The sequence below is a fragment of the Pseudonaja textilis genome, chromosome 3 (genome assembly GCF_049901715.1).
Source record: "Pseudonaja textilis isolate UNSWEBS1 chromosome 3, rPseTex1.2, whole genome shotgun sequence".
NCBI lineage: Eukaryota > Metazoa > Chordata > Lepidosauria > Squamata > Elapidae > Pseudonaja > Pseudonaja textilis.
The window spans coordinates 158,764,301-158,790,579 of record NC_141992.1 but is presented as its reverse complement, the minus strand read 5'-3'; the positions used below and the strand labels follow the sequence as shown (position 1 = coordinate 158,790,579).

General features: G+C 36.8%; 1 protein-coding gene across 1 annotated transcript in view; it reads right to left on the bottom strand.

The window, feature by feature from the left end:
- The window catches only part of ASXL3 (ASXL transcriptional regulator 3), a 132,494-nt gene that overhangs the window by 30,051 nt on the left and 76,164 nt on the right, over window positions 1-26,279 (bottom strand). The window contains exons 6-8 of the mRNA XM_026699217.2: window positions 13,443-13,560; window positions 12,355-12,474; window positions 2,810-2,973 (exon numbers count right to left, since the gene is read on the bottom strand). Of these exons, the coding sequence (XP_026555002.2) occupies window positions 2,810-2,973; window positions 12,355-12,474; window positions 13,443-13,560 (402 nt within the window). The remainder of the gene's footprint in view (window positions 1-2,809; window positions 2,974-12,354; window positions 12,475-13,442; window positions 13,561-26,279) is intronic.

The following is a 26,279-nucleotide window of genomic DNA, read 5'->3' as shown; positions in this document are numbered from 1 at the left end:
AGGAAAGAGCTACAAATTAAATATAAGGTGTTATATAATGCAAAGGAATGTTTATCTGATTTGAAATTTTATTTTGCAGCTTGCTGTTTGATTTGGATGAAAGACAGGGTGTTACTAAGAAATGAGAAGTTTTGGAGTGAGAAGGACATGGCCGGAGATTTGAGTGGCATGGATGTTTGTAGCATGACAAAGTCAAGGCTAATGTGGATTTTAAAAACCATTATGTTAGATGTGCCATATTAATATAGAATAGAGAGAAACCCAGGTTGTGCCCCAAAACACATTTGTAGATCTCGGCACAAGAAGCATCTTATATACAAGAGGAAATGGCTAACTTATTGTGAAATACCAGGATATTGTGAAGGAGAATATAAAATGAAATCAAGAGAAGAACTAATGAGAGAGGGATATAGCCATAGAAAATGAAGAAGCTAAAATGCATTGAGACTTTAGAATTCAAACAGAAAAATACCTGCCATATCACTCCCCAGACTTAACGAATGTTAGTAAGAAAGGCAAAAAAAAGTCTGGATAGTGGACATGGCAGCACTTGGAGGAAGCAGAAGAAAAGAGAAAGAACTAGGAAAAAAAAATCACAAAATAGAAAGACCTGTAAATAAAATTAGAACTATGGCAAACAAAAGAAAGCAAAGATAGTACCAATAGTGTTGGATATCTTGGATATAATCCCAAAACATCTAGAACACCACTTGAACACCATCACTGAAATCACCATCAGTCAATTGCAAAAGGTAGCTTTACTTAGGACTGTTTACATCCTCTGACAACATTTTTAACATCATTAAACAAAAACGCCTGTCTATCCCAAGTTCTTAGGAAGAACTTGATAGGTGGACAAAAATGCCAAATCAGTCTTAAACATCTGGCTGTGCCACCAATCATAATAATAACTATTATTTATATATAATTTATATGCCACTCAACTCCCAATAATTCTGAAATAAGTATTGAATGGTAATCACAGCAGTAGCAATGAATGGGCCATACAATAGAAATGATGCTGCTGGAAATAATCAGCCAGGCATGGAGGAGAAATCAAGCAGGAAATTAGCCTTGTATCACTGCGTAGCCTTCAAGAGATCCAAGACTCAAACACTCCCCAACTCCATGGAATTTTATCTGTCTGTTTCCAAGGTAAGATAAGCAGTCTAGGGAGATTTCTTGTATTATAGGCAGAATACAATAAAGTAGTTAACTTGAACTACATGTATTGATCTGGTCACTTGTGCCTTACAGGTGCCTCCAGGGTGGAATCACACTGTTATAGACTCATTGGGGAGTCATTGCATCACTCTAAAGGGTATTGTTTCTTCTTGACTGGGAAGTGAATTTAAGTATCCAAAGCCAAATTCATATATCTATTGATATATTCAGGGGATGAAAACTATGGATATAACTGTGCATAAAATTTACCAAGCCTTATAACATGAGAGCTGGGAATAAAAAAAATCCCTGCAGTGGCAGTCTCTTTTGCCTTCATGATCAAGAGGGCTACATAACAAAGAAGCATGACCAGAGGTTTTTTTCTCTTTATCTCACTCTCATCTTAGAAGTTTCTGGGAGTGTTTTATTCTATTTATTTGTTTTGGTATTAGTTTATTGAAGTTTTCTCTTAAGTCAATAACACTGCCATATCTGCTTGTCAATATTAAAGTCTGGTAATCTTGAAGGAAAAGATCTAAGAGGATGTCATTTTCTTCCCCAGAGGCGATTTAGAGATTTTGTTTTTTTTATCTCTACCCCCACTCCATTCCTTCATTGTTCAAAATAGCACAAAAGTGACAAATACCAAGCACTGGGTAGAAGTGAACCTGGGTAAACAGTCAGGATAAAGTCCTATGAGGGATGTTCCTGTCTCAGTGGAAAATAAGTACATCAGGTCCATATAAGACAGAAGGAATCTTAAGGACTGAACAGGAAAGTGGGATACAGTCAAATACCCCATAATACAAAAGAGCAGGGTAAAGAACAAGGGAGAAAAAGAAGTTTGCTCATGGAGTTATCTTCTAGGGAACTAGTTTGTCTACCAATTCTTTCAACATGGTAAACATTGTGTGGAGGCAGGAGAGCATTTGGAGACTGCCTTCTTAGCTCTGGAACAGGTCCTTTCTCCTGGAAAGGCATTTTTCATTCTTGTGGAGAGAAATGTTAATTTACAAATGAGCTTTCAGCTATATAGTATTCTGACAGAGAATATCTACAAGAGGTTCACTAAAATTAAAGAAATCAGTTGAAAGCTAATGGCTTTGTGTCAAAATACATGTCCATTGTTAATTAATGACTCTATTGATATTATAACTTGATCTAAGATTGAAACAACCGTAAAACAAACTCTAAGAACTTATTAAAACTTGCATATCTCAAATAGCAATTTATTTAGCTCTTTATGAAACTAATGTGATTGGTTTGCAAAAATTTCTTCTCAATGAAATGCAGCTAAATTAAGTGGGGAGATGGACATTAAGGTTTAATGTTTATTAATGTTAAGGCTTTAGGGAAATGGGCATTAATAGATGTTTCAGATATGCAGGAAAAGTGATTCATCTACCTTGTTTAGGTCACAAAACATAACAATCTGGAAGAGAGTTCATCTTTTGCTGTTGTGGCAAAAAAACCCTGCTGGACCTTTTCACCTAAAACATACTCCTTGATATTTCAGCTACTGCCTATCAGAGCAATTTCCATAACTTATATGTTGTGCAGAAATACTCATGTCACTCAATATTAATCAAGGTATTGAAAAAGATTTAATATGAAAGCAATGTGAAGTATATATTTTTTCACTTACCTGCCTGTCTACTTCTGGAAGTAAAAGCAGGAGGTATTGTTGGAAATGCTGAGGTAATGAAAGAAATGTGTGTTTGTTTATTAAAGCCCTCAAGTTGGTATTCACAAGAATAGATCCTGGTGTTTCTATATCAATGTCTTCGGCTTTGGTCCATTTCAAGTGTCCTGGATTAAACAAATGAAAACACATTTAACTCTATCACAAATAAAAGAAGGGATGGGTACATTTAATAAGTAAAATTCAAAACATTTACATTTCATAGAGTATAGCAGCTGTCCATGCTAAGAAGAGCATTTTCTTTCCCAACACTTTTGAAAGCGTTCTTCACCCCACACTTCCTTTCACATGTGCATAGTATTTTTGTTTCTTCTTTTCATATTAACAAAATAATGCTGTTGTTTATTTTATAGAAAGAACTACCTAACTATAGAAAATGACTAAACTTCCAGTCTTATTATTTCATCAAACTATGCTGTTAAAATCAGTTGCTAAGCAAAATGTGTTAGAAACCAATAAAATGTGTTATAAACTAGCAATAAAACTTGTTTTAAAATAGAAACCAGGAAATTATAAGTTGTTATAATTATAAGTTTTTCTTATAATTATAAGAATTGCATTACATTATAAGTTGTTCTTTGTACAGTCATGAAGGAACTAAAGCCACTAACACATTGTAAAGTTATGAATTAATCTATTTTGTTTTAAATCTACATTTTCATCTTTGAGTTGATAAAGTAAGAACCAATGAGAAACAGAAGACAAAATAGGATGGGGGTGGGTGAGTGGGGTTGTCAATGATCCATTATACAGACTTTGTTGCTGAAATAACTTTGGATTTTATGACAATGGCCTAAGTAATCTTCATGAAGAACTGCTAGAGTAGATACCATGATGAACTCATCAGGAAGTTGTTGAACTAACAGGGAAGACTGGCAAGAGTTCAGAAACAAATATGCATCTGAGCCTTAGAGCTAAGAAAATAGACCACAAAAAGAAAAGCAGGAGGCCAGAATGAAACTCAGAATTTTAGAGACAGTCCAGTAGCCTGTGCCACTCAAAATCTCAGTTGTTTTTACATTTATACATAGAAAATGGGAAATAAATAGGGAGAAGTAGGATCCTAAATTAACAAGATAACTGAGACCTAATGATTTCTACTTATGGCTGGCACATAGCTCAGGAAGCCTACAATTTATTCATAAGGAACAGATCCAAAAGAATGGTGAGGGGAGTGGCAATGTATGTAAAGGAAAATATACTTGTGCAGAAATTCAGTAATCAGACTGAAAGCATTTGTACAAGAATAAAATGAGACAGAAGGGATAAATAAAGATGATATTGAGAATTTATTACAGACCATCTTAGCTGGCTGAAGATATGGATGAAGCCTTTCTATCAGATTATCAATCTTTCAAAGACTAATAATAGAGATTTTAATGATATCAGCTGGGAATCTAGCTCTGCTAAAAATCAGAGATCCAATAACTGTTTGTCCTCTCTTGATGTCAATTTTATTTGTCAGAAAGTGGAAGAAGAACAGACTTTGTTATCCTAGACCTAATTATCACTGGCATGAGATAATTACTTGAAGTAGTAAATATGCCTGGTAGCTTTGGGAAATTGGTCATGTTATCCTTGAATTCAGAATCTCCAGGGGAGCAGGTATGGAAAAGAATCAGACCATTATTTTGTATTCCAAAAGAGTAGAAGTTGATAACCAAGAGAAGGCAGGTTGGAGGGAAGCACAACAGGATTATGTCCTGAACCCTGTGTTACTCAACATTTATAATAATGATTTGAAAGAAGGAGTTGAAATGATAATTATCAAATTTGCAAACTGGACTGGGTGACTAATATTTCAGAAGAAAGGAAGTTTTAAAAATATCTAAACAAGTAAAGTAAACAGTGCAGAATTTAACAGTTGGAGGAAAAATATAGGATCCAAGTATAGGATGGGTGAGACCTGGATTTGCAGTAGTACATGTGAAAAGAATCTGGTTGAACTTGTCAACAACAAGTTAAACATAATTAGCTATGCACTGAAGCTTTTAAAAGACAAATTCTATCTCGGGATTCACTAGCAGAAGATATTGGGAGTTAATTGTTTCACTCTAATCAGATCTAAACTGGAATATTATTTGGTATGCAATTCTGGGCACTATAATTCAAAAAGGACTGTGACAACTTGAAATGAGTTCAGAGGTAGGCTATCAAAATGGTGATGGGTTTTGAAAGTAAGGTCTCTTAGGAATAGTCAAAGGATATGGTGATGTTTTACAGAAGAGGTGATTGAGGGGAAACATCATAGCAGACTTTAAATGTCTGAAAAGTTGTCAGGCAGAAGTAAACTTATTCCGTATTACCTCAGAGATCAGATCAAGAAAATGAGTTAAAAATGCAAGGAAGTAAGTATAAACTGGATATCAGAAGGAACATCATAATTATGAAAGCTGTTCAATCAATGGAACAAGCTGCCACATAAAATGTTAAGATCATTGTTGTCTGCAGTGGAAGTAACAGGGATTTCAGTAGAACCTGAATTCATTTATTTTTAATTTTCAAAAACAAGAAATGTTAAAAACAGAACTTAAAACTAAACAGAATTAAAAATCAGACATAGTAAATATTCCTAATGGGACTCTTATTTCTTACATGTTTTCCTTGTTTTAAAAAGTTTTTTTTTAAAGTCCTGATGCAAACTCCAAGATGCAAATTAAAAGTTGGGGTTGGAGGACACATTATCTTAAAACATAATCAAAATTCTGTGCCCATTAAAAGCATATACTATCAATGATATAAACAATAAAAACTCATAAAATACATTTTCTCATTTTGCTTAATTTAACTTTCAAAATAATTTATTAGATGCACTAATTTTCTTTCTTCCTTCCTTCATAAGACTGGAGATAGCTTATATAAAATTACAAGAACCTGAGCAGAAAAGCTTAGTTTAAGCAGAATAGTGGTATCATATGCCATCAGGTTGTCTCATGAGATAATAATTCTAGTATTTAATAATAGCTAAAAATGAAGACAACATCTAGCCCACAGAAATTCTATTTAGCCCTGAGTTTTGAGATTTATTGATTTACTGATTTATTACATTTGTAATCTATCTTTCCTGTAAGACGTCAAGGTGCTACACACAGTAGAGTAGAGGTGGGGAGTGACATTTATCTTACAGTCACAACACAGTCTGTAGTTCAAGAGAAAATAACAATTGGGCACAAAAAGGGGCAAATGGTCTCTATGATTATGTGGAAACCTGAGCCAATTCTCCTTTTCTCATCAACATCATAACCATTCTCGGGAATTGTTGACTGTTAGAAAAAAGCTTCTTTTTGAAACAGTTATGTTTCCCAAGAAGCTGAATTCTGTACTTTTGAAAGCTTGCCTTTGCATAGAACTCACCCATTTATATGAAAAATGTACTAAGTTAAAACAAATTAGAGGAAAGGAAAATGCTCCTATTTGAACAATGACACAATACTTTTGCATTGATATGTACATTTTCATAACTTTTGAATCAGTGGTGGTATTCAGCAAGTTCTGACCAGTTCTGGAGAACCGGTAGAGGACATTTTGAGCAGTTTGGAGAACCAGCAAATACACCTCTGACTGGAGATTTTACAGTATCCTTCCCCTTCCACACCCACCAAGCAACGTCCACAGAACTGGTAGTAAAAAAATTTGAATCCCACCACTGTTTTGAATGAAAACATGGTTCTCAGTTCCAGGCAGTGGTCCTATGTATTCAGAGCAACACATATGCGTTAATCATGTTTTATAGCTTTATTCCATCCTTTTTATTATTTTATATCGATTGATGTTTTTATATTTTATTTATAACTTTTAATGTTCAATGTTTTTAACATTTTAACATTGTAATTGTTTTATATTTTTGTTTTGTAATGGTGTAAGTCATTCAACAATGAGAAAATAAATAAATATTATATATATGTATTTTATTATTGCAAAGCAATCAAAATCTCTGACTGGCGCAGCTTCTAAATACTGTGAAATAAATTCGCAAGTGAGCAAATAATGTTTTCCCATTAATTGTAGAGCAGAATATTAGTCACTGGTTTGAAGATACAGGATTATGCATAGAGAGCAGGGGTGGGATTCTACCAGTTCTATCTGGTTCTATAGAACCCCTTTTTAACTTTCTAAGCAGTTCAGAAAACCGGTAGTTAGAAGCAATCTGCTTTTGTTTTTTTCCACTCTTATTACATTCTTGTCAGTATGCCTAGACTTCCTGTCTCCGGAGCTTCTGATGCTTGTCTTTCTTAAAGGGGAAGGGTTGTTTTAAGATTTTTACACTGCTGTTGGGAGGAAATACTTCCCTGGACAATCAGCACTTTGAAGAACTAATTGAATAATGAAGCAGAGCTTTTAGTGACAGGGAACCAAGATGAGTAACATTCAGCAAGGCTTCTTGGCTAGCTAGAAAGATTGACATTCAAACGTGAGTTTGCATACCCTTTCTGAGTTTTGGTCTAAAACTGGTTTTTGGTGAAGGTTAATTCTGTGCTTGGTGATGTTTAATCCTGTGTTTATTGATGGGATAATTTTCCCTATTCAGCTTCAACAAGCAACAGCTACTGTTATGATTTAATTATTTGTATTGTCTTTGAATTTTTTCCTGCCTCGTTTCTTTTTCTATCTGGGGAGGGGCCTTCCTCACTGATTTAGTACTATCTGGCACTGTCCTTTTGGGGTATACTTCCAAGAGGCAGGATACAAACTTGGCACTGTTTTTTTTAACTGCCTATCTGGGCGGGGGGGGGGGTATGTGACCTTTCCTTAAATCTGGATGATTTCCTTAGGATACCTTGTGAGGTGAGACCAGCTAATATCTTTAAGTGGTACAAATGGATCTAAGGATTGCTTTTCCTGGGTGTGCTTTTTCTGGACAGCTTAAATGACCTCTCTGCTGAAGGGTTTCACTTTATAAGCAAGAGATGGCTGCTTGATAGTTATCACGGCATTTTATCTATTTTCATTCCTCAAGGTGCTCTGGCACCCTGCCTGATTTGTAACTCCAGCTTGCAGGTATTTTTAATCTAATGATTGGTATTTAGGGCAGCTTTTTGCAAACAAAGAAGCTTTTTATATTTTTGTGCAGGTAAATCTTGACTTGCAACAATTCATTTAGTGACCATTCAAAGTTACAATGGCACTGAAAAAAGTGACTTATGATCATTTATCAGACTTATGACTGTTGCAGCATCCCCACTGTCATGAGAGGCCAGGCGAGGAGAAGCGCCCCATGACATGAGTGATGTCGAGTTGGCCCTGCCCACCCAGTCACATGACCACCAAGCCACACCCACAGGGGTGGGATTCAAATTTTTTAACAACCGGTTCTGTGGGCATGGCTTAGTTGGTGAGCATGGCTTGGTGGTCATGTGACTGGCTGGGCATGGCCAACTCAACATCACTCACATCTAGGCATGCATCTCCTCACCTGGCCTCTCATGGCTGTGGGGATGCTGCAACAGTTGTAACTATGAAAAATGGTCATAAGTCACTTTTTTCAGTGCCATTGTAACTTTAAATGGTCACTCCACACAAGCAAAGTACCAGCAAAGGAGGGAAAAAAAACTCCAGAGACGTTCCTGAGACAGGTAGTCTAGTCCTGCCAAAAACATAATAAGGGTTAACGGAGAGGCAGTTTCTCTAAGCAACACCAGAATGTATCCTTCCTGCCTTCCTTACAGGATTAGGTCAGTAATTTCTTCTATCAACCGGTTCTCTGAACTGCTTAGAATGTTAACAACCGGTTCTAGCGAATAGGTGTGAACCTGTAGAATGCCACCCCTGCACACCCACCAACTAAGCCTCATCCACAGAACCAGTTGTTAAAAAAACTGAATCCCACCCTTGATAGAGAGCTCTCCTTTTTAGTGGCTCACAGTGTATTTGTTGTACTCATGATGCTTCAAAACTTTGGGAGTCTTCTCCACTGCCTGAAAACTTTAACTCAGATATCCTCATATAACCTGAAGCTCAACTAGCTATACAAAAATTGCAAATTACCTCCCTCCTTCCAGACAAAGAAGTATCTTTGTGCCTGCATGGGCCTCTTTACATTCTACATCATTTGACTATAAGCAAGCAATCCCAATACTATACTATATAAACACAAAATGGTTTTCAGCAAAGATTGATGGTTCAATTATTCCCTGAAATGCTGCAAGATATTCAAAACTGAAAGTATCACAATTCAACAGTTATAAAAAAATACAATCTTCCACTTATTTTTAACGAAATTAGGCAAGGTGGGTTGTATTCAAAGGGTTTTTAAATGGAAGGCAACCACATTTTCATTCATAAAAAGCAGCTGTGACTACCTAATCTAGCATTCTGTCCCCACAATGTGCAGTTAAATGCCTGTGGCAAGGCAATATGCAGAATACAAGTACAGTAATATTTCCCTGCTCACGATCCACAGCAACTGGGATTGAGAGATATGCAATCTCCTAGATAGAGAGCAATACAAAACCATCCAGATTGGAAATTATTGATAGTTTTATGCTTCATGCATTTGTCAAATTCTTTTTTATAACCATCCAAATTGCCAGATGTCACTGTATCCATGTGTTAACAAATTCTATAATATATTAATTGAATTTTTAACTATCCAAGTTCATCAGATGGCCTTACGCTCTACTCCACTTTTTTTTATACCGTGCCCAATTTTTGATATTTCTGCCATGTCCCATTTACTCAATTTCTTCTAAACTCATTAGTCACAAATGTGACTTTATCTCATATGGAGGATACTCATACAATTTCATCATTTTGGTTGCCCTTTTCTGCACCTCTTGCAATTCAATAATACAGTTTTGATAATGCTATGAGCACAACTGTAACTAATAAGCCAAGGGTAGTTACACTATGGGTTAGAATGTATTTTATTACAACTGTGACAGATTTATCTTCCATCCTTTACTAATGATTGCCACAGATGAATTTCCCTGAATGTATCAAATTGCATTTTTCATAAGTGCCTAAAAAGAGAGTGATGTTTTCATCAAACTAGGGGCCAAAAATCCATTTTTTATCAATAGTCATCACAGTCACCATCAAGGCTTTAGACTAAATCAGCACAGGAGGTAAAGCAGATTTTTAAAATCTCAATTTGCATTACTGAACAATATTTGAAATTTTAATGCCTGCTTCTATGTTTTGAAAGTTTTCAAAATCTGCTTTGTTTTAACCATCTTAAGAAAGCAAACTTTTAATTTTAATGCCTGCTTGTATGTTTTGGAAGTTTTCAAAATTTGCTTTATTTTAACTATTTTAAGAAAGCAAATTTGTACTGCCTGTGTAATTTCTCAGTTATGTTCCTCACCAGCTATGTGCCCAGAAAGCCTTTCTGGAAGTGTTAGCTACTAACTACTCCTGAACAACTGATATTAGGTCTTAATGGCTATGGTGGTTAGGATGTGGGATTTGATTCCAAATCAGGAATGGCAGTCTGAGAGAGCAGAAATGTGCATAAATTTCTTGGTGGATAATTCCAGCATTGCCTTACAACAGTGTTTCTTGATCTTGGTAACTTTAACTGGTTGGGAGTTGGTCTACAAATCTTAAAATTGCCAAGGATGAAAAACATTGCTCTAGTTCTGAAAAAATGGCATCCATTAAGGAATCTTGGGCTTTTCAGGCAGTCTCTTGGAATTCAAGGAGGAAGAAAATATAGGGCAGATGAACATGGCCTTCCTATTTTTATGGTTCTATATTACAAGCCATAGTCACTTTAGCCTTATAGTCAGCTAATTTAAATCTTCATATTACCTAATACTTAAAGCATATTAAATGCATGAACAAAAATTTCCCCATTTCCCCTTCATTAATTGTGCTTCCAACTTAAACTTGATGAAGTTATGGCACTCTTCAGAGCCACCCATTCTTTTGCTATCACAGAGAGACTCTAAAAACTTCTACATGTGTCAGTGAAAGAAACTGAATCATATTTTATAGACAGAAAGCTATCCAAGAATGGGATTTTATTGTATGTAAAATCTTTCACATAAAAATATCACTTGAACAAAAAATCCCATTTTTGAAAAAGGCAGCCATATATTTGTCTTTTGTTCCCTTTTCTGCTAAGCTATAATAAAAAATAAACATCTAAACACAAATAAACAACATTCTATAAAACATTAACTCTGGTCTTTTAAAAGAATAAATGCTAGTTTTGATTACTTAATTACATTGGAAAAGATATAATACAATGAAGCTTATCAACCACTGAGCCAGAAATGGCCATTTTCACATTTGCAGCTTCTCAAGACTCTTAAATTAAAACAATGCCATGAACCAAAGAGTAAATCAGCACATTTCATGTTTGTGTGTGTGTGTGTGTGTGCATGGGTGTGCGTGGGGAGGGGGAGAGAGGGAGACAGGGAGAGAGAGAGAGAGAGAGAGAGATACACAGAGAGAATATGAGAGACAGTCTAGAAAGAGCTTTGTTGCCAAAACAAAGATTTAATTTTGTCCAGATGGATGGAAAGAATTATAAATTCTGTATTTAATGTATGACTGTTAAACAATTTTTAACCACAGCTTTAATCATCAAGTAAAATTTGTTTTTAGAATTAAAATATAATTCAGAATTCATTCACAAAGAATAAAAAGATAAGAAGAGAACCTGAAGAAAAACAAATACAATAAGGAAGATACTGATAGCAGCAATAGAAAATTGCAATTTTAAAGGAGAAATAACTTTTTTCAGAGTATATTACTAATTTATTGGGAGCAGTTACACAATTAGATAATACTATGAAGTGGCCCTAAGTTTAAGAAGGATAAGGACTAGTGATAAAATCAGCATTTTTGAAATATTTTAAAATATATTAAATTAGGATGCAAACAAAAATCTAAGAAAGGAAAAACACAGAGTATGACTAAATAATCCAACAGAAAGCAAAAACGCTTCCCTGTTTGTTTAATGAAACATTTTGTTACTGCCTAGGATAAATAAGTTATATATAATTTAGCAAAAAAAAAAAAAAAAAGGATGAGGGAGCCCAACACTTAAAAGTCTAACAGAGTGAATATAAATATTGGTTTACTATATAATCTGAGCTATTTTATGCTTCTAAAGAATGAGAAAGAAAAGCCAAAGTCAGAAAAGAAATGTGACTGAGATATATATCAATAAAACGCCGAGAAATAATGAAAAAAGATAAAGGGGGGGAAGTAAGAATAGTCCTCCTTGAAAAGATGGTGAAGCAAGAAACAGCTGGCTCCAAAATGGCCAATTTAGGGGAGCTCCAGACTGTCCGATTGAAAAAGGTTGTGACAGAATGGCCTGCTGGGAAAAGGTGCCCCAAAAGGGGACACCCCTGCAGAGTTCAAAGGGACAAAAGAACACAGCAAGGAAAGCCCTTGTGCACTGAAAAAAAAAATATCCAAAACATCAAGAGAGAAAATGTGAAATTCTATATGGTGAGTTTTCACCTTTTTAATGTATTCTATAAAGTAAAAAGATGAGGGGAGGAAAAAAAAGCACATTTTAGAGACCTACTCACCTAAACCAGATTTTTTTAATCTCTTTAAATGCTGGCTCATTTGTTTTCCAGTTGGAGACTTTGGCCCATGTTTCATTTCTTTATCAGAATTGTCTGCTTCACCATTTTTAGATTCAGACCCTTTAAAAAAGCAAATGTTATACTGAAGTGCTTCCCGGTTTGGGAAAAACTAAAACCAAAAACAAAGCTAGATTTATTTATTTTTTACAAGAAGAAAAAAAACAAAAAACCCCATATAGTGACATCTTTATCTGTTACCCTATTTAAAGGTTATGTTTTCTGCTGACAAGTTGATCCCCTGTCACTGGAAGCAACGAAGCAAAAGCTCATAAATCCATTAAGTGATGAAAACAAGTTACTTCAATGTAACAGTCAATAAAGATGTTTGCTAATCCAATATAAATAAGCTTCTTCACTGATAGCAGAGGCATCTTTAAAAATAATAACGCTATTTTATAAGGGAACAAAGAAATATAAGGAAGAATGGGAAACCCTCCCTTTGGTAAGTTAATTTTCTCCCACGTCTGGAGGGGGGGGAAACCCAACCTACAATAAAAAGTGACACAGATCTCTGCACGAATTCATTCACAGTGAAGCATGTAACAGCCAAAAGTAAAGGTCAGGGTTGCACTGTGGTGATTAAGATGGTGCCAGAACACAAAATCTTATTAAAAGGACAACTGTTATTGCAAGACAGGAGTATGAGAGTAATTCGCACTCCCAGAGGAGTTGTGATGGTTATTTATTTGGCTCCCTGATGGCACGGAATGCCAAAATGTAGCTCTCCCATTAAGAATCAGCATCCAAAAAGACTACTTTGCATTCCTTTAAAGCAGCTGTTGTAATTTTAATTTTTTAAAAAAGACACAGTCTTTCTCTCTTAATCCTCCCCCCTTCCCCCTAACACTGACCTTAAAATCTTCCTTCTTGGAATTAATAAAATTGGTTTAACAAATGAAACAGAATCCATCTTGTGGGAACACCATCATAATTTTTCAACATCCTAATTTTGTGCACGATAGCTCTCACCTCATCGGGAGGGCTCTTTGACTAGAAACTGTTGTTGCAGTCAGTCTGTAGCTATTTACCTGAAGGTGAATCCGACTGCTCATCAGACACCTTTAATGGTGTTAAAACAACACGAGGAACAGTCTTGTTTACCATCATTGAGACTCCATTTCTTCTTTTCTGCTGCTGTCTCAAAGCCTACAAAGAACAAAACAAAACAGAAAAATATAACACAAAATGCTGCTCACAAGTGAATTACACAAAACATTCCTCTTTCATTCAGCTAAGCTCCGTAAGATAATAATATCCAACTAGCTGCAAATTTGCCACTCTTCTATTTCATCTTTCTCTCTCATTCAATCTCTCTATATTTTAATTTAAGCTTAAATAAGATGCACCTTTAAAATCCAGAACAATGTTGACAACAAAGAAGCATTCATAACTGTTTGCTCTACCTTAGCAGCAGAAACATGAGAACCCATGGAATTTAAAACTGAGATTTTCAAGTAAAACAAATCTAAAAATACATATTTCAAAACCAGACTAAAACTGCATGTCTGTACATCTCTTGCAGGTGCATCTTCTCCCGTACACTGCTCAGTCAATCAAGTTAACACAGTGTCATCAGTATGTACAGCATGTAAGGGCTACAGTATTGATGCACTCACTCAGCCGTGAGTAGCGCTGCACAAAATCACTGCACATGGCAGGAATCATTTATTTCTGCGAAAGGGATCGGTCCTATCTTGGAAAACCTTGCAGCACTTGGCTTCTGTCTGCTTGACTTTGGGCATTAACCTTCAAAACACGAACATGGTAAATGTGGGAGAAAATAATAAAAGAATAAATATCTACAAATGGGAGGGGGTTTGTGTGTGTGTTTGTTTGTGTGCATGGTTTTTTTTGTAACTGTATCAGCAACAGGGAGGATAATGCAATACAAAATACGAATAGGAACTGAATAGCTGCCAGGATTATTTTATACAATAAAATAAATGGGAAGATTAGGGAACATGAATGGGAGAATCTGCCAGTTAAACAATTTACAAGCACAAATATTTAAACTGAACAAGTTACAACAAATCGGCTCACTTCTGATTATCTGGTACCTGCTTGTAATCCTCATTTTACATTCTTATCTTTGATTTGTGTGTGCATTAAAAAGACCACTAAATTTTACCAAAGGAGATCATGCTTAGCATGAATTAATATCCTTTGTCTCCTTACGAGCATAAATGACTAATGACTTGTGAGCTTAATTCTGTAATTGCAATACAGCTGTAGTCTATTTAGATGACAATGCTTTGCACACAACACTTCAAAGGCAAAATAATTAAAAACAATTGCTTCGTATTTCTCTGGATAATAATATTTTACAGCACAAATTCTGCCCCAGAAAGAACAATAAAAAAGGAACAACTGGGCATTTAATAGATATTTCAATGCAGAATTTATCCGAAGGGCATAAATAATAAAGGGGAATTTTAAAAATGGCTGTCAACCAACAAAATAATTTAAACTGATTTATTACCTTAAATCAACCAGACTTGCATACTTATGCATGTTTGTCAAAATATAATCACATAGTTTTAATATACTGAAAGAAAATAACTCCTCTTTAACTGCATGACAATATTTAAAATTTAGTGGACAAAAAACCCCTACCTATTCATGGAAGAAAATATAACTTTAATATTTGCTTCCATTAGTTCAGAAACTTAAAATATAGGATGTTTCAGTTACAGTAGTAGTAAAACAGTTTTAATATGAATGTTCAATTCCCGTCAATATTATGATAAATCTAGTTGCAAGGCATATTAATACTGTTTTTAGCTCAGCTCTGTGAAGTTTACTAGCTTATAATTGTTACTGAAATAGAAAATGCATGTATACAAACTGAAATGCCTTGTTTTACATTTCTTTATCATTAAATTTGGTGGCATCTCTATAGAGCCAGTCTAGCAATATGTTCTACTGATTAACTGGAAAGCAAATTTCATCTGCAATTAAATGTTTAGTTGATTAAGCAACTAATTCAGCTAGGGGTTATGCTCTCAATAAATATCAATATTCATGGCCCTGAAAGGACATTACAGAGTATATAAAAAATCTAAACAAAGCTGTACAAACAATGAAAATCACTACCTCTGATTAGTAAGCAATAGCTATAACTATTTCTGTCAACATTTGTTTATAAATTTAAAATATTGCAACTGTATTGTTGTATACAAATTAAATTTCTAAAAATACTGCTTATTCAACAACAGAACTGGCAGAAACAATTTTTATGGCTTATTTAGACAAATATGTCTTACAAAACCTCATGAAGCAGTACCATGGCACAATTCAGGTGAAATTGTTCCTTTCATTTCTGGTGTAAGATAGCAATGTACAAACCCCAGACTATCCTATCTCCCTGCAACCAAAAAGGTCTTACATCCAAACCTCACCTGCTATGTCTGCTGCTGACTGCTGAATAAGGTTACCATACTGAGCCTAGTTTCTTCCTCATCCTCTACAAACCTCATATTAAAAGATAGCATACTGTTTGGATTGTGGAACTTAAGCAAGGGATGGTCAACCACAGAAAAATGCAAGACAAGTTAATAAAGCCATTCCACAAAGTGACTTCTCGGAGACACTATGACAGCCAAGACACACACATATAAGGTAACATCTAAAATAGTTGTAATCTAATAACAGTAAATTCAAGGCCGCAACAGATTTCAGAAGAATGATGGAGGCAGGTTGGTGGAGAAGGAAAAAAATAGGTGGTGAAGTTAATAGAATCACATGGGATGCAGACAATATAAATGAAGAAAAAGAAAAAGCCCAAGATAGTCTGGAATCACTTTCACAAAACAAGACATATTATGACGATGTTGTAGATGAATATCAGGGTAAATCTGAAGAAGGAACAAAAGAGTTAAATAACCGTCACCTTCACTCTGGGAAAAAAGAAGGGGTGAGAAAGAAACTCAAGATAATCTTTTTTGATTTTCTCTAGTATAAAACAGAGACAGAAAGAAAACCTGCCAAACTTTCAGGATTCTGTTACTACAATCTGCAACAATAAAATAGAGCTCCCTATGATGTCTGTTTCCTGGCCTGGCCTGGCCTAACTTGAAAGGTCTGGCATCAGTAGAAATACTAAATAAGTACAGGACATAGTTTGGGAATTGTATGCATTGTTGTATATCACATGTATTGGGGTGGAGCAAGGGGTGGGAATCTTGGTAGCCACGAAAAATGCAAAATGTACCTTTGTAAGTAACCAAATAGTAATTTACAAGCTTTGTATCAATTCTATAAATTCAATCAGGATTGAATTTTCATAATTTTGACCCCTCCCAACTTACTGAACTGATTTTAATAAATATGAAAGAAAATGGACACCCAAACTTCTTTTTTCCATCTCTGATGAGAAACAAATCTAGGTAATAATCAAAGTTATGGTGAATCACTATGTGTGACTTATTGAGTCTTAGCAAACTGTGTTCATAGATTGTGAAGATAAGGTTGACACAGCAATGTAGTGACCTCTAGAAGTTTTGGACCACAAGTCTGATAAATCTCAATCAATATGGCCAAACTTGAGGTAATAGAGGCTATTATCTAAAACATCTGAAGTAAAATGCAAAAGTACTCATAGATCTGTAATCATGGAATAAGTAGCTAAAACAAGATCTGTAATCATAAAACAAATGGGTATCATTCACAAGAAAAATGAGGGTAAAAGCCCTTAATCTCCTCCTAGTTCAAGATAACAGGTGCAATTATAGATGTGAAACATATTATAATCCAATAGTTTAAGGTAAAATAATTAGACACCTTTTACAGTTATTAATTGTAACTTAAACATTCTCAAAAAACAAGAGCAGTCTAGACTTAGCTTCCCTATTAAATCTTTTCAAGTCCTTATTTGTAACTTTAATGATGAAAGAAGTAACAGTTTCCTAGACATGAAGTTGATTATTAAGAGTATTTTTAATCTAACTCATACAATTTAAAACACAGATAGTGTTTTTTATCACCTAGATAAAAACTATGCTGACATTTTAGCATAAATACAGGTCAGCCACCTCTTTTTCATGACATTTACTATATCAAAAGTGACACATAATTAAATGAAATATAAACTAATTGGCATATACATAATCTAGAAACAGCCTAGTTTTCCTAATGTATCATTAATTACATTATGTAGTCTGCAACAATACATTACATTTGTCATGCACGACGATCTATAAATAAGAAACCTGCATTCTTAAAATTGCTGTCAGAAAAATGTTACAATATAAATCACAAGTATAAAACAAAAAGTAATTTAAAAATCCCATATAATCTCTACCAGATAGTCATGAAAGCCAATATTCTCATAAAAACCAAATGTAAACAATTCTAATGCTTAACTGTTTTGATCCAATTCTCTGATTAGCAACATTAATTTAAGTCTGAAAACTATTAACTATCAGTTCTCTCTTAAAAGTTTCTACAATGTTTGATGTAGCAAAGAATCAAAGTACTAAGTATAAAAGCAAAATACGTCTTCAAGGCTGCAGCCAATTTATTTGACAGAGAGTAATAAAACATGCTGACCTACAAAATTACTAAAGCATCTGCATCCTTAAATACGCTGCTTAACATTTTTCTTGTACACAAACTCAGATTCCAATAAAAGATGATAAGGATTCATTTGTTGATAATTTATACTGAAAGATCTAACGTGTGCTGGATAGAAAAACATTCAATGTCAATTTAAGAGAAGTATGTTCTTTCCAGTTGCTATTTTTATCCTAAGCCTATTACATAGTATTCAACACACATTTCATCAATACAAATGATTATACCATAATTTTTCTACCTGCACTTGTCTTGCCTTGATTGATATTGCACATCTCTATTTGTTTTCATTTTGTGGTGCGGGAGACTTTCCAGCACTGTTTTTCCCCTTTACCACAAAGGCAATGTCAAATAATTTGCACAAAAACAGGGAAATGGGGGAGCCCATTCTATAGTCCCTAAGTGCATTGCAATTGCCACTGCCAAACAGTCATGCCATGAAGTCATGGTAGAAACAATAACCCATGCTTATGGTACTAGGCTCTGAGACATGAAAAAAGCAGCATAGTTATTAGCCATACAAATAAGTTTCCCAGAATCCTAGGAAGACCATTGGTAATTGAGATAGAATGGCATTATTTTCTGACTCCAACGGAGAGTTATATTTTAATCACACAGTTAATTTAAAAGTCTAGTTTAGCATATAGCTTTCCCCTAACCTATCACTTATTTGTAGGGAGAAATTTGCTTTATTGTGATATGTTCATTGCTTCTTTGCTTTGGGAAATGATATAGTGCAATGGTGTTTTTTTTTTTTTATCTGCACACATTCAGTTTGTGAAATAAACAATGCCAAGCAAAGCTTCCCAACTTGGTTTCTTTCAGATATTTTGGGAATATAACTCCAGAATCCCTGCTGAAGTACTATTACAGATCTGTGTATACTAGTCTCAACATATCTGAGAAGTATCAAGCCACAGAAGACTAGTCAAAGGTTGTTAATACAGGTAGTCTGTCAGCGTTTCAGCAAACCTCCACTCCAACCCATAACTCTGAGACAGATATCTTCTGAAAAGTTTATTTGGATATTAACTGGCACAACTGGGGAACCCCAAATCTGAAAGTTCCAGGCTTCCTTGCAATAAGTAAAAACTACAAATCCATCGCCTACACCCATCATTACATCACATGGCCAATCACCATCCGTCTCAACTTAAGACTTCCTCTCACTTATGCACAAAAATAACATGAAAAAGAATGTTATTATGTCTAACTACATACACTCCAAGAAATTCCCCTTTCCCACTTTCCCACACTCAAATGTGGCAGAGTGGAAGCATCTGGTCTCAATATGGTTTCCAAAGCTGACAGGAGTCCCCCCTTGAAAAAAATCATGTCCTGTAAAATACAATAAACAAAACACAACCAGGGGTTAATGCATTGCCCCCTTAACCCCCTCTCCCCTCTCCAAGGGGTCCCTTTAGGTTGTCGGGGAATTGTTCATGAAATTGTTAACCAATCTATCTGCACGTATATCCCAACCTTTTACCCAAGTAGCTTCTGACAAAAGGTAGCCTTTCCAGAGCACCAAATATTGTAAATGTCCTCGGTATAATCTAGAGTCAAGGATTTTCTTTATCTCATAATGTGTTTCACCTTGTACTACCAGAAGTTTGGGGGGAGCTTCTGGTACCGACCTTAGATTAGAACCAACAGCAGGCATCAACAAGCTACTATGGAATACTGGGTGTATTTTCCCCAACAGCCAAGGGATACTAAGTTGGACAGTCACTGGATTGATTACCCTCGATATAGGGAATGGAACCAAATATTTTGGTCCAACTTTCTACTAGGAAGTTTCAACTAAAGATATTTAGTCAACAAAAACACTTTGTGCCCGACTTTAAATGGTGGTTGGAGAGGTCTATGTTTGTCTGCCTGTTTTTTATATTCCTCAGCAGCTTCCAATACAGCTTTTTTTGTATCCTCCCAACCCTTTTTTAGTGATTCCATCCAATCCGTTAAAGACATGGATGTTGGAGGTTCCCTAGGCAACTCTGGCATAGGGACAAAATCCATGCTGGTTGTGATTTGGAAAGGAGTTAAGCCTGTGCTGCTGTGTACTGCATTATTGTAAGCAACTTCTGCAAACAGCAACAGATCCACCCAGTTCTCCTGTTGATAATTTACATAACATCTAATGTACTGTTCCACCATAGTGTTCATTTTTTTCAGCAGTGCCATTACACACCAGATAGAAAGCTGAGGTAAGTTCTTGGGATGACCCCATGGACTTCAAAAACTCCCTCCAGAACTTGGCAGTAAACTGTACACCTCGATCTGAGATTACAAGGCATTCCGTGGAGCTGATAAATATGTTTCACAAACACTTTCACCAGTTTCTTAGCCAAAGTTAGTCCATTATACACTGTAAAGTGGGCTTGCTTAGAGAATAGATCGATAACAGTCCAAATTATGGTACTTCCTCAGTTCTCTGGTAACTTCATGATAAAGTCCATTGCAATTTCTTCCCATGGTTTCATTGGTTTAGCTACTTGTTGGAGGAGGCCAGGGGTTTTTCCAGTTCTGTGTTTCATCATGGCACAAATTGAACATCTTTTTACATAGCCTTCAACATCAGTTTTCATTTTTTGGCCTCAAGAACTGTCTTCTGACTAAATGTAGCATTCTTAGGAACCCAAAGTGTCCCCCCAACCATGAGTCATGGCTATGTTTTAGCGCCATCAATCTTAGGGTATTGGGTACATAAATCTTGGTTCTTTTCCAAGCTAATCCTTCATTCATTGTCAAATCGGTTTGATTTTCAGCAAACCATGGATCGGTTAAAAGTGCTGCTTTCAAATCAGTTGTCAGTTTGTCTTCTAAGAGTCAAGAGCTGCGCTTGGCTTGGCCTCTGATGGTTGCTTGGCCTGCAGGTTGAGCTTCTGATATCATAGTTTGTACCACTTCCTCCCGGCGACTGTCAAATATGGGTTTTCTTGACAAGGCATCTGCTAATATGTTTGTCCTCCTGGGATGTATTTCATGCTAAAGTTGAATCTCTTGAAGTATTGAGCCCAGCAGACTTGTTTAGGAGAAAGCTTCCGAGGTGTCTTCAGAGCCTCAAGGTTCTTATGATCAGTCCATAAGAAGGCTCCTTCACTCCTTCCAGAAAATGCCTCCAAGACAGTAAAGTCCATCACATGGCAAATACCTCTTTTTCCCAAACTGTCCACCTACAACCTGTGTCTGTCAACTTTTTGGACACATAAGCACAAGGCATCAGCTTGTGTTGAGAGTTCTTTTGAAGTAGAATCACCGTGACAGCCACATCACTGGCATTGGCTTGGACTACAAAAGGTTTGGTAAGTTATGGATGCTGGAGGATAGGCTCCACGTCAAAAAGGCATTTTAGTGTCTCAAAATATTTCTGACAGTTCCTTGTCCAATTAAGAGGTTGATTGGGTTTTGGTTTGGTTGGGGAAGGCCCAGTTTTTAGTAACTCTGTTAAAGGGAAGGTGACTTTGGCAAATGAAGGGATAAATTATGTATAGAAATTTGCAAAACCCAAGAAGCTTTGAAGTTGTTTGCATGTTTTTGATGGCTGCCAGTCTAGCACCGCCTTCACCTTTCCAGGGTCCATTTCAATCCCCTGGTTAGACACTTGGTAGCCCAGGTAGTCCAAAGACTCTTTATGGAATTCACATTTTGACAGCCTTGCATATAATTTGGTGGCTAAAAGTTTTTTCAGTACTTGCCTGACTAATTTGACATGTTCTTCGATGGTTTTGCTGAATATAAGAATGTCAACCAAGCAGATGAGAACACCCCCTTGTACAGATGTGGATGCAACACTTCATTGATTAGTTGCATAATTACAGCGGGGGGGCCTTGGAGTCCAAAAGGCATGACTCAGAACTGGAAAATAGCCAGAGGGCAGTTGAAGGCAGTTTTCCATTTGTCTCCCTCCTTTATTCAGACTCAGTAGTAGGCTTCTCTCAGATCTAGCTTGGTAAAGAGTTTGCCTTTAGGCAGGTGATTTAGTAAGTCTTTCATTAGGGGGAGGGGGGTACATGGTTTTTTACGCATACAGCATTCACACTTCTAGAGTCCACATAATCTCAAGATGCCATCTTTCTTTTCTTTAAACAGTACCAGGGCTGCCAACCTAGATTTTGCTGGTTTGATGAAGCCTCTGGCTAAATTGGCATCAATGTATTTCCTCAACTCAGTCATCTTGGCTGGTGTCATGGAATACATCTTTGGTTTGGGCAGTTTTGCCCCAGGTTCTAATTCAATGGAACAATCAGTGGCTTGATGAGGGGAGTAAAATGTTGCTTCCTCTTCACTAAAAGCCTCAGCAAAATCCCTGTATTCTTTAGGAACCCAGGGCTCACCTGGAGGAGAGTCTGAAGTGGTGGCTACCGCTTCTGGTTGTGGACCTGTTGGCTGGCAGTCTCTTTTCAGGAGGAATCGGGGGCAGCGGGCCAACACCAATTATGATTTTCCAGTATCCGTCTTCCCATTTGATGATAGGCACCCATTTATCATTGCCACCTATTCGCCCATGGCGACTCGAGGCGGCTTACACAATGTAAAACCATATTTAAAACAAAAAATAAAAATAAAAACAATAAAAACTAACAAAAAGAATCAAATAAATTAATAAAATACAATAGAACAAAATCTGGAAAAAAATAAAAAATCACCCTTCAACTTCCACCACCCCCTGACCCAACGACAGCAGATCACGCTAGCCATTTGATGGACTCCATCCCACTCTGGGTTCCCCAGGCCCATGGGCAAAAATATAATAGATTTTGACATTTTTGGAGCCACTACAAATCGTATAAGTCCATGATGCCTGCCCATTTCTAGTTTGATCAACTCTGTAATTTGGATGGCTGGGACTCCTCCAATTAACGTTCCATCTACCTCTTCAAACTTGATTGGGCATTTTAGGGTTTTAGTTTTTATCCCTAATCGTTCAATGATAGGGAGCCCAATAAGGAATCTGGAATACCCGGTATCTATTACTGCTTCTACCTCCCCTGCCTCCCCAGTCTCAGGCCCTACCAACTTCACTTTAACTGTAAAAGGGAAAATGGCAGCACTCACCATGAGGTCCTCTTCTTCATCTGTCTTTTTGAAAGGGTTTCTTTGGCCGGAGGTCCCTCGCTGTTTCTGTGGGGAGAGGAACCTCTATAGCATGCCTGGCTGATGTCAGGAGGCTTTCATGGAGTTCTTCTGCCTCTTCTGGCCGCTGTACTGGGCCTTGGTTGTGGAACAGGTGCAGGAGCTGCCCGATGACCAGCCTGGCCATATCTATAGCACTTTATAATCCTTATAGATTGGGTAGGAGCAGCTTCAGCAGGTTTAATCAGAGGGCGTCTGGCCAAAGTTCTCCTAGGAGGGCCCTCAGAGGGAGGTTTTCGGTGTGGATGGATTTCTCTATCCAGCCTAATGGACATGCCATACCAGTCTTTCAGTTGCTCTGGTATTCCTCTCATACTGCAGGCTTTTCTGACTTCTGGATCAATAGCTTCTTTAAAATAGTGCAGTAACCTGTCTAAAGTCCCATACAAAGTTTTTTAAGGGTCAATTACCTTGCTTCATTTCCATTATTTTGTCCTAACTCTCACCTATATTGTCAGGGTTTTCAAATCTAGCCCTGAGCAGTTCAACAAATGTGTCGGCATCATTTAGTTTGGGGGCATCCTCATAGTTGGGCCACCCAAATGGAAGTGTCCCCCTCATTCATCCCATTTGTAATTGCGGAAAGTAGGTTGTGATCTTTGCGTAGTGATTTCCAAATTGACCTATATGTGACCAGATTTGGCTGAGAAAATAAGCAAGTTTTTCAGGTTTTCTGTCAAAAGTAGCTCAGAAGATTGGTGGGTCTAGTCTGGGGGTGAGGAATCGCCATGGAGACTGCTGACTGAGCTGGAAATTGTTGTGCCAGCATGGGCTGCAAGTGGGCCCCCTCCAGGGGTACTTTAAGGGGCAGCTGAATTGGAATCTGTTGAATAGGGGCCACCTGCTTAACTCTTCACTGCACTGGGAAAGAAGGGGTGGCTGCAGCCTGCTGCCTAAGCTGACCCCATTGCTGTGCCAGGATTGTTGCTGCTACTTGGGGCCATGGTAGTCCCGAACCAGATGGGGTAACTGGCATCCACTGGTATTGGACCCACCCCTGACCAGGACAGAATCCCCATCCTGGGGGAATGCTCTCCAAGGGGGTAATTTCACTGCTGGCTGTGGAGGGAGAGGAATTGGGGGTTGTAAGGTACCAATTGCTGGCTGCATCTGCTGTCCCTCCTTTGCTGCTTGGGCCTGCTGTGCTGAGCTGATTCTTCGGCCACTTCTAGCCAACACCATGCTGGTTCCACTGTCAAGTCTTGGACCAGAGAAAGTGAACATGGACTGAATTAAGGCCCAGCTTGGCTGGAGAGGTTGTGGCTGTGAGATATAACTTCCCACTTTAAGTCACTGAAATTGCTCTGTTAGCTCTGCCAATGATTGGATATGGGATGGAGGCAACAGGTCCCAGTCTTGGGAGTTGTCTGATTCAAAAGCCCCCAAGCCTCTCCATTCTGACACATGGCCCGAGCTCACAGGGCTGGAGTAGGAAAGGTGTTCAGGCAGCTTCTCCTCCGGTCCCATTTCTGGATTCAGCTCAGTCTGACAGCTTTCCTAGGAATATGTTTCTTTGGGTCGAGTGCCTAACCTCCATCTTTCCTCTGCAGCTTCAATTGCTTGCACAAATTCTTCAGGTGGAGGACATGGGTCTCAATTAATCCTCCAGTGTCCGTTGTCACCGTTCCTTCTGTAGATTCCTCCTTTTCTTCCATCTTCGTTGAATCTTTGCACTGCTCCAGCTTTGGGTCAGTACTGGGGCTCAGCACCCCAGACAGTCCCCTTTCGGGATGCTGGAAGCTATTTATAGATTCAGAATAATGTCAGCGTTCCAGCAAATCTTCACTCCAACCAATAACTCCGAGACAGACATCTTCTAAAAAGTTTATTTTGATATTAAATGGCACAACTGGGAAATCCCAAATCTGAAAGTTCCGGGCTTCCTTACAATAAGAAAAAACTACAAATCCAACCCCTGCACCCATCATTTCATCACATGGACCAATCACCATCCGTCCCAACTTAAGACTTCCTCTCACTTATGTGCAAAAATAACATGACCTTGAATTAGAAAAAGAATGTTATTATGTCTAACTACATACTCTGGTCTCAATATGGCTTCCAAAGTTGACATAGTCCTTGACTTACAATCACAATTGAGCCCAAAATTTATGTTGCTAAGTGAGATAGTTTGCCTCATTTTACAACCTTTATTTCCATAGTTGTTAAGTAAATCACTGTAGTTGTTAAATTAGTAACACAGTTGTTAAGTCAATCTGGCTTCCCTATTGTCTTTGCTTTTCAGAAGGTTGCAAAAGTTACTCAAATGACACTGTGATCATCATAAATATGACTCAGTTGCCAAAATCTGAAATTTAATCATGTGATCATGGGGATGTTGCAACAGTTGTAAGTGTGAGAAATGGTTATAAGTCACTTTTTAAATTGCCTTTGTACCTTCAAATGATCACTAAACAAACTATTTTAAGCTGAGGGATATCTGTATCATATTTCCCCATTATCAAAAAATGGCCCGGAGGTTTACTGTTTTTGTTAAAGTTAAAATTAATAGTTTAAAATTAACAGTGCTCTTATTATTCTGTAAACATGTACCAAAACAACTGAGAAATTACAAGCACTTAAAGATCTACATTCACTTTCTTAATTGGTTAACAACAAAAAGCATGTTAACAGTTACAGGTTCCTCTTTGTTATTTAATTTCCAGAAACAGAAAATAATGTGTGTGTAAACCATAGAGGCGTAATGAAAGAAATCTTGCTAACGCTGATGAGAACAGGAAAGGCAGAAAATATATCATTTTTCACATTTTCAATTGCTTCTTTTCTTTTTTTTAAAGAGGATAACCATTTCTTTTTAGAAAAAAACATGTATTAAGATGTTAATGTGGTCAATTGAAAAATCTCCTGTGGGGAAATATTATCTCTCTTCTACCAAGCACAAAAGCAAACAAGCTAACTAGGAAGCACCCTGCACCCTGCTGCTTTTAATGGCACTGCTGTTTGTTATTTCAACAATAAAACAAATTTAGAATCAAAACAGCATTTTTCTAAAACCAGTGTTGTCAACAAGTTATGCCGAACATCAGAGAACTAGCATCCAGTATTTCTTTTGTTAATATTTGCTGAAGCAACATTTGGTCAATACCAATTATTCTGGAAAGATGGAAATACATCAGATTACTTACAATTATACATAT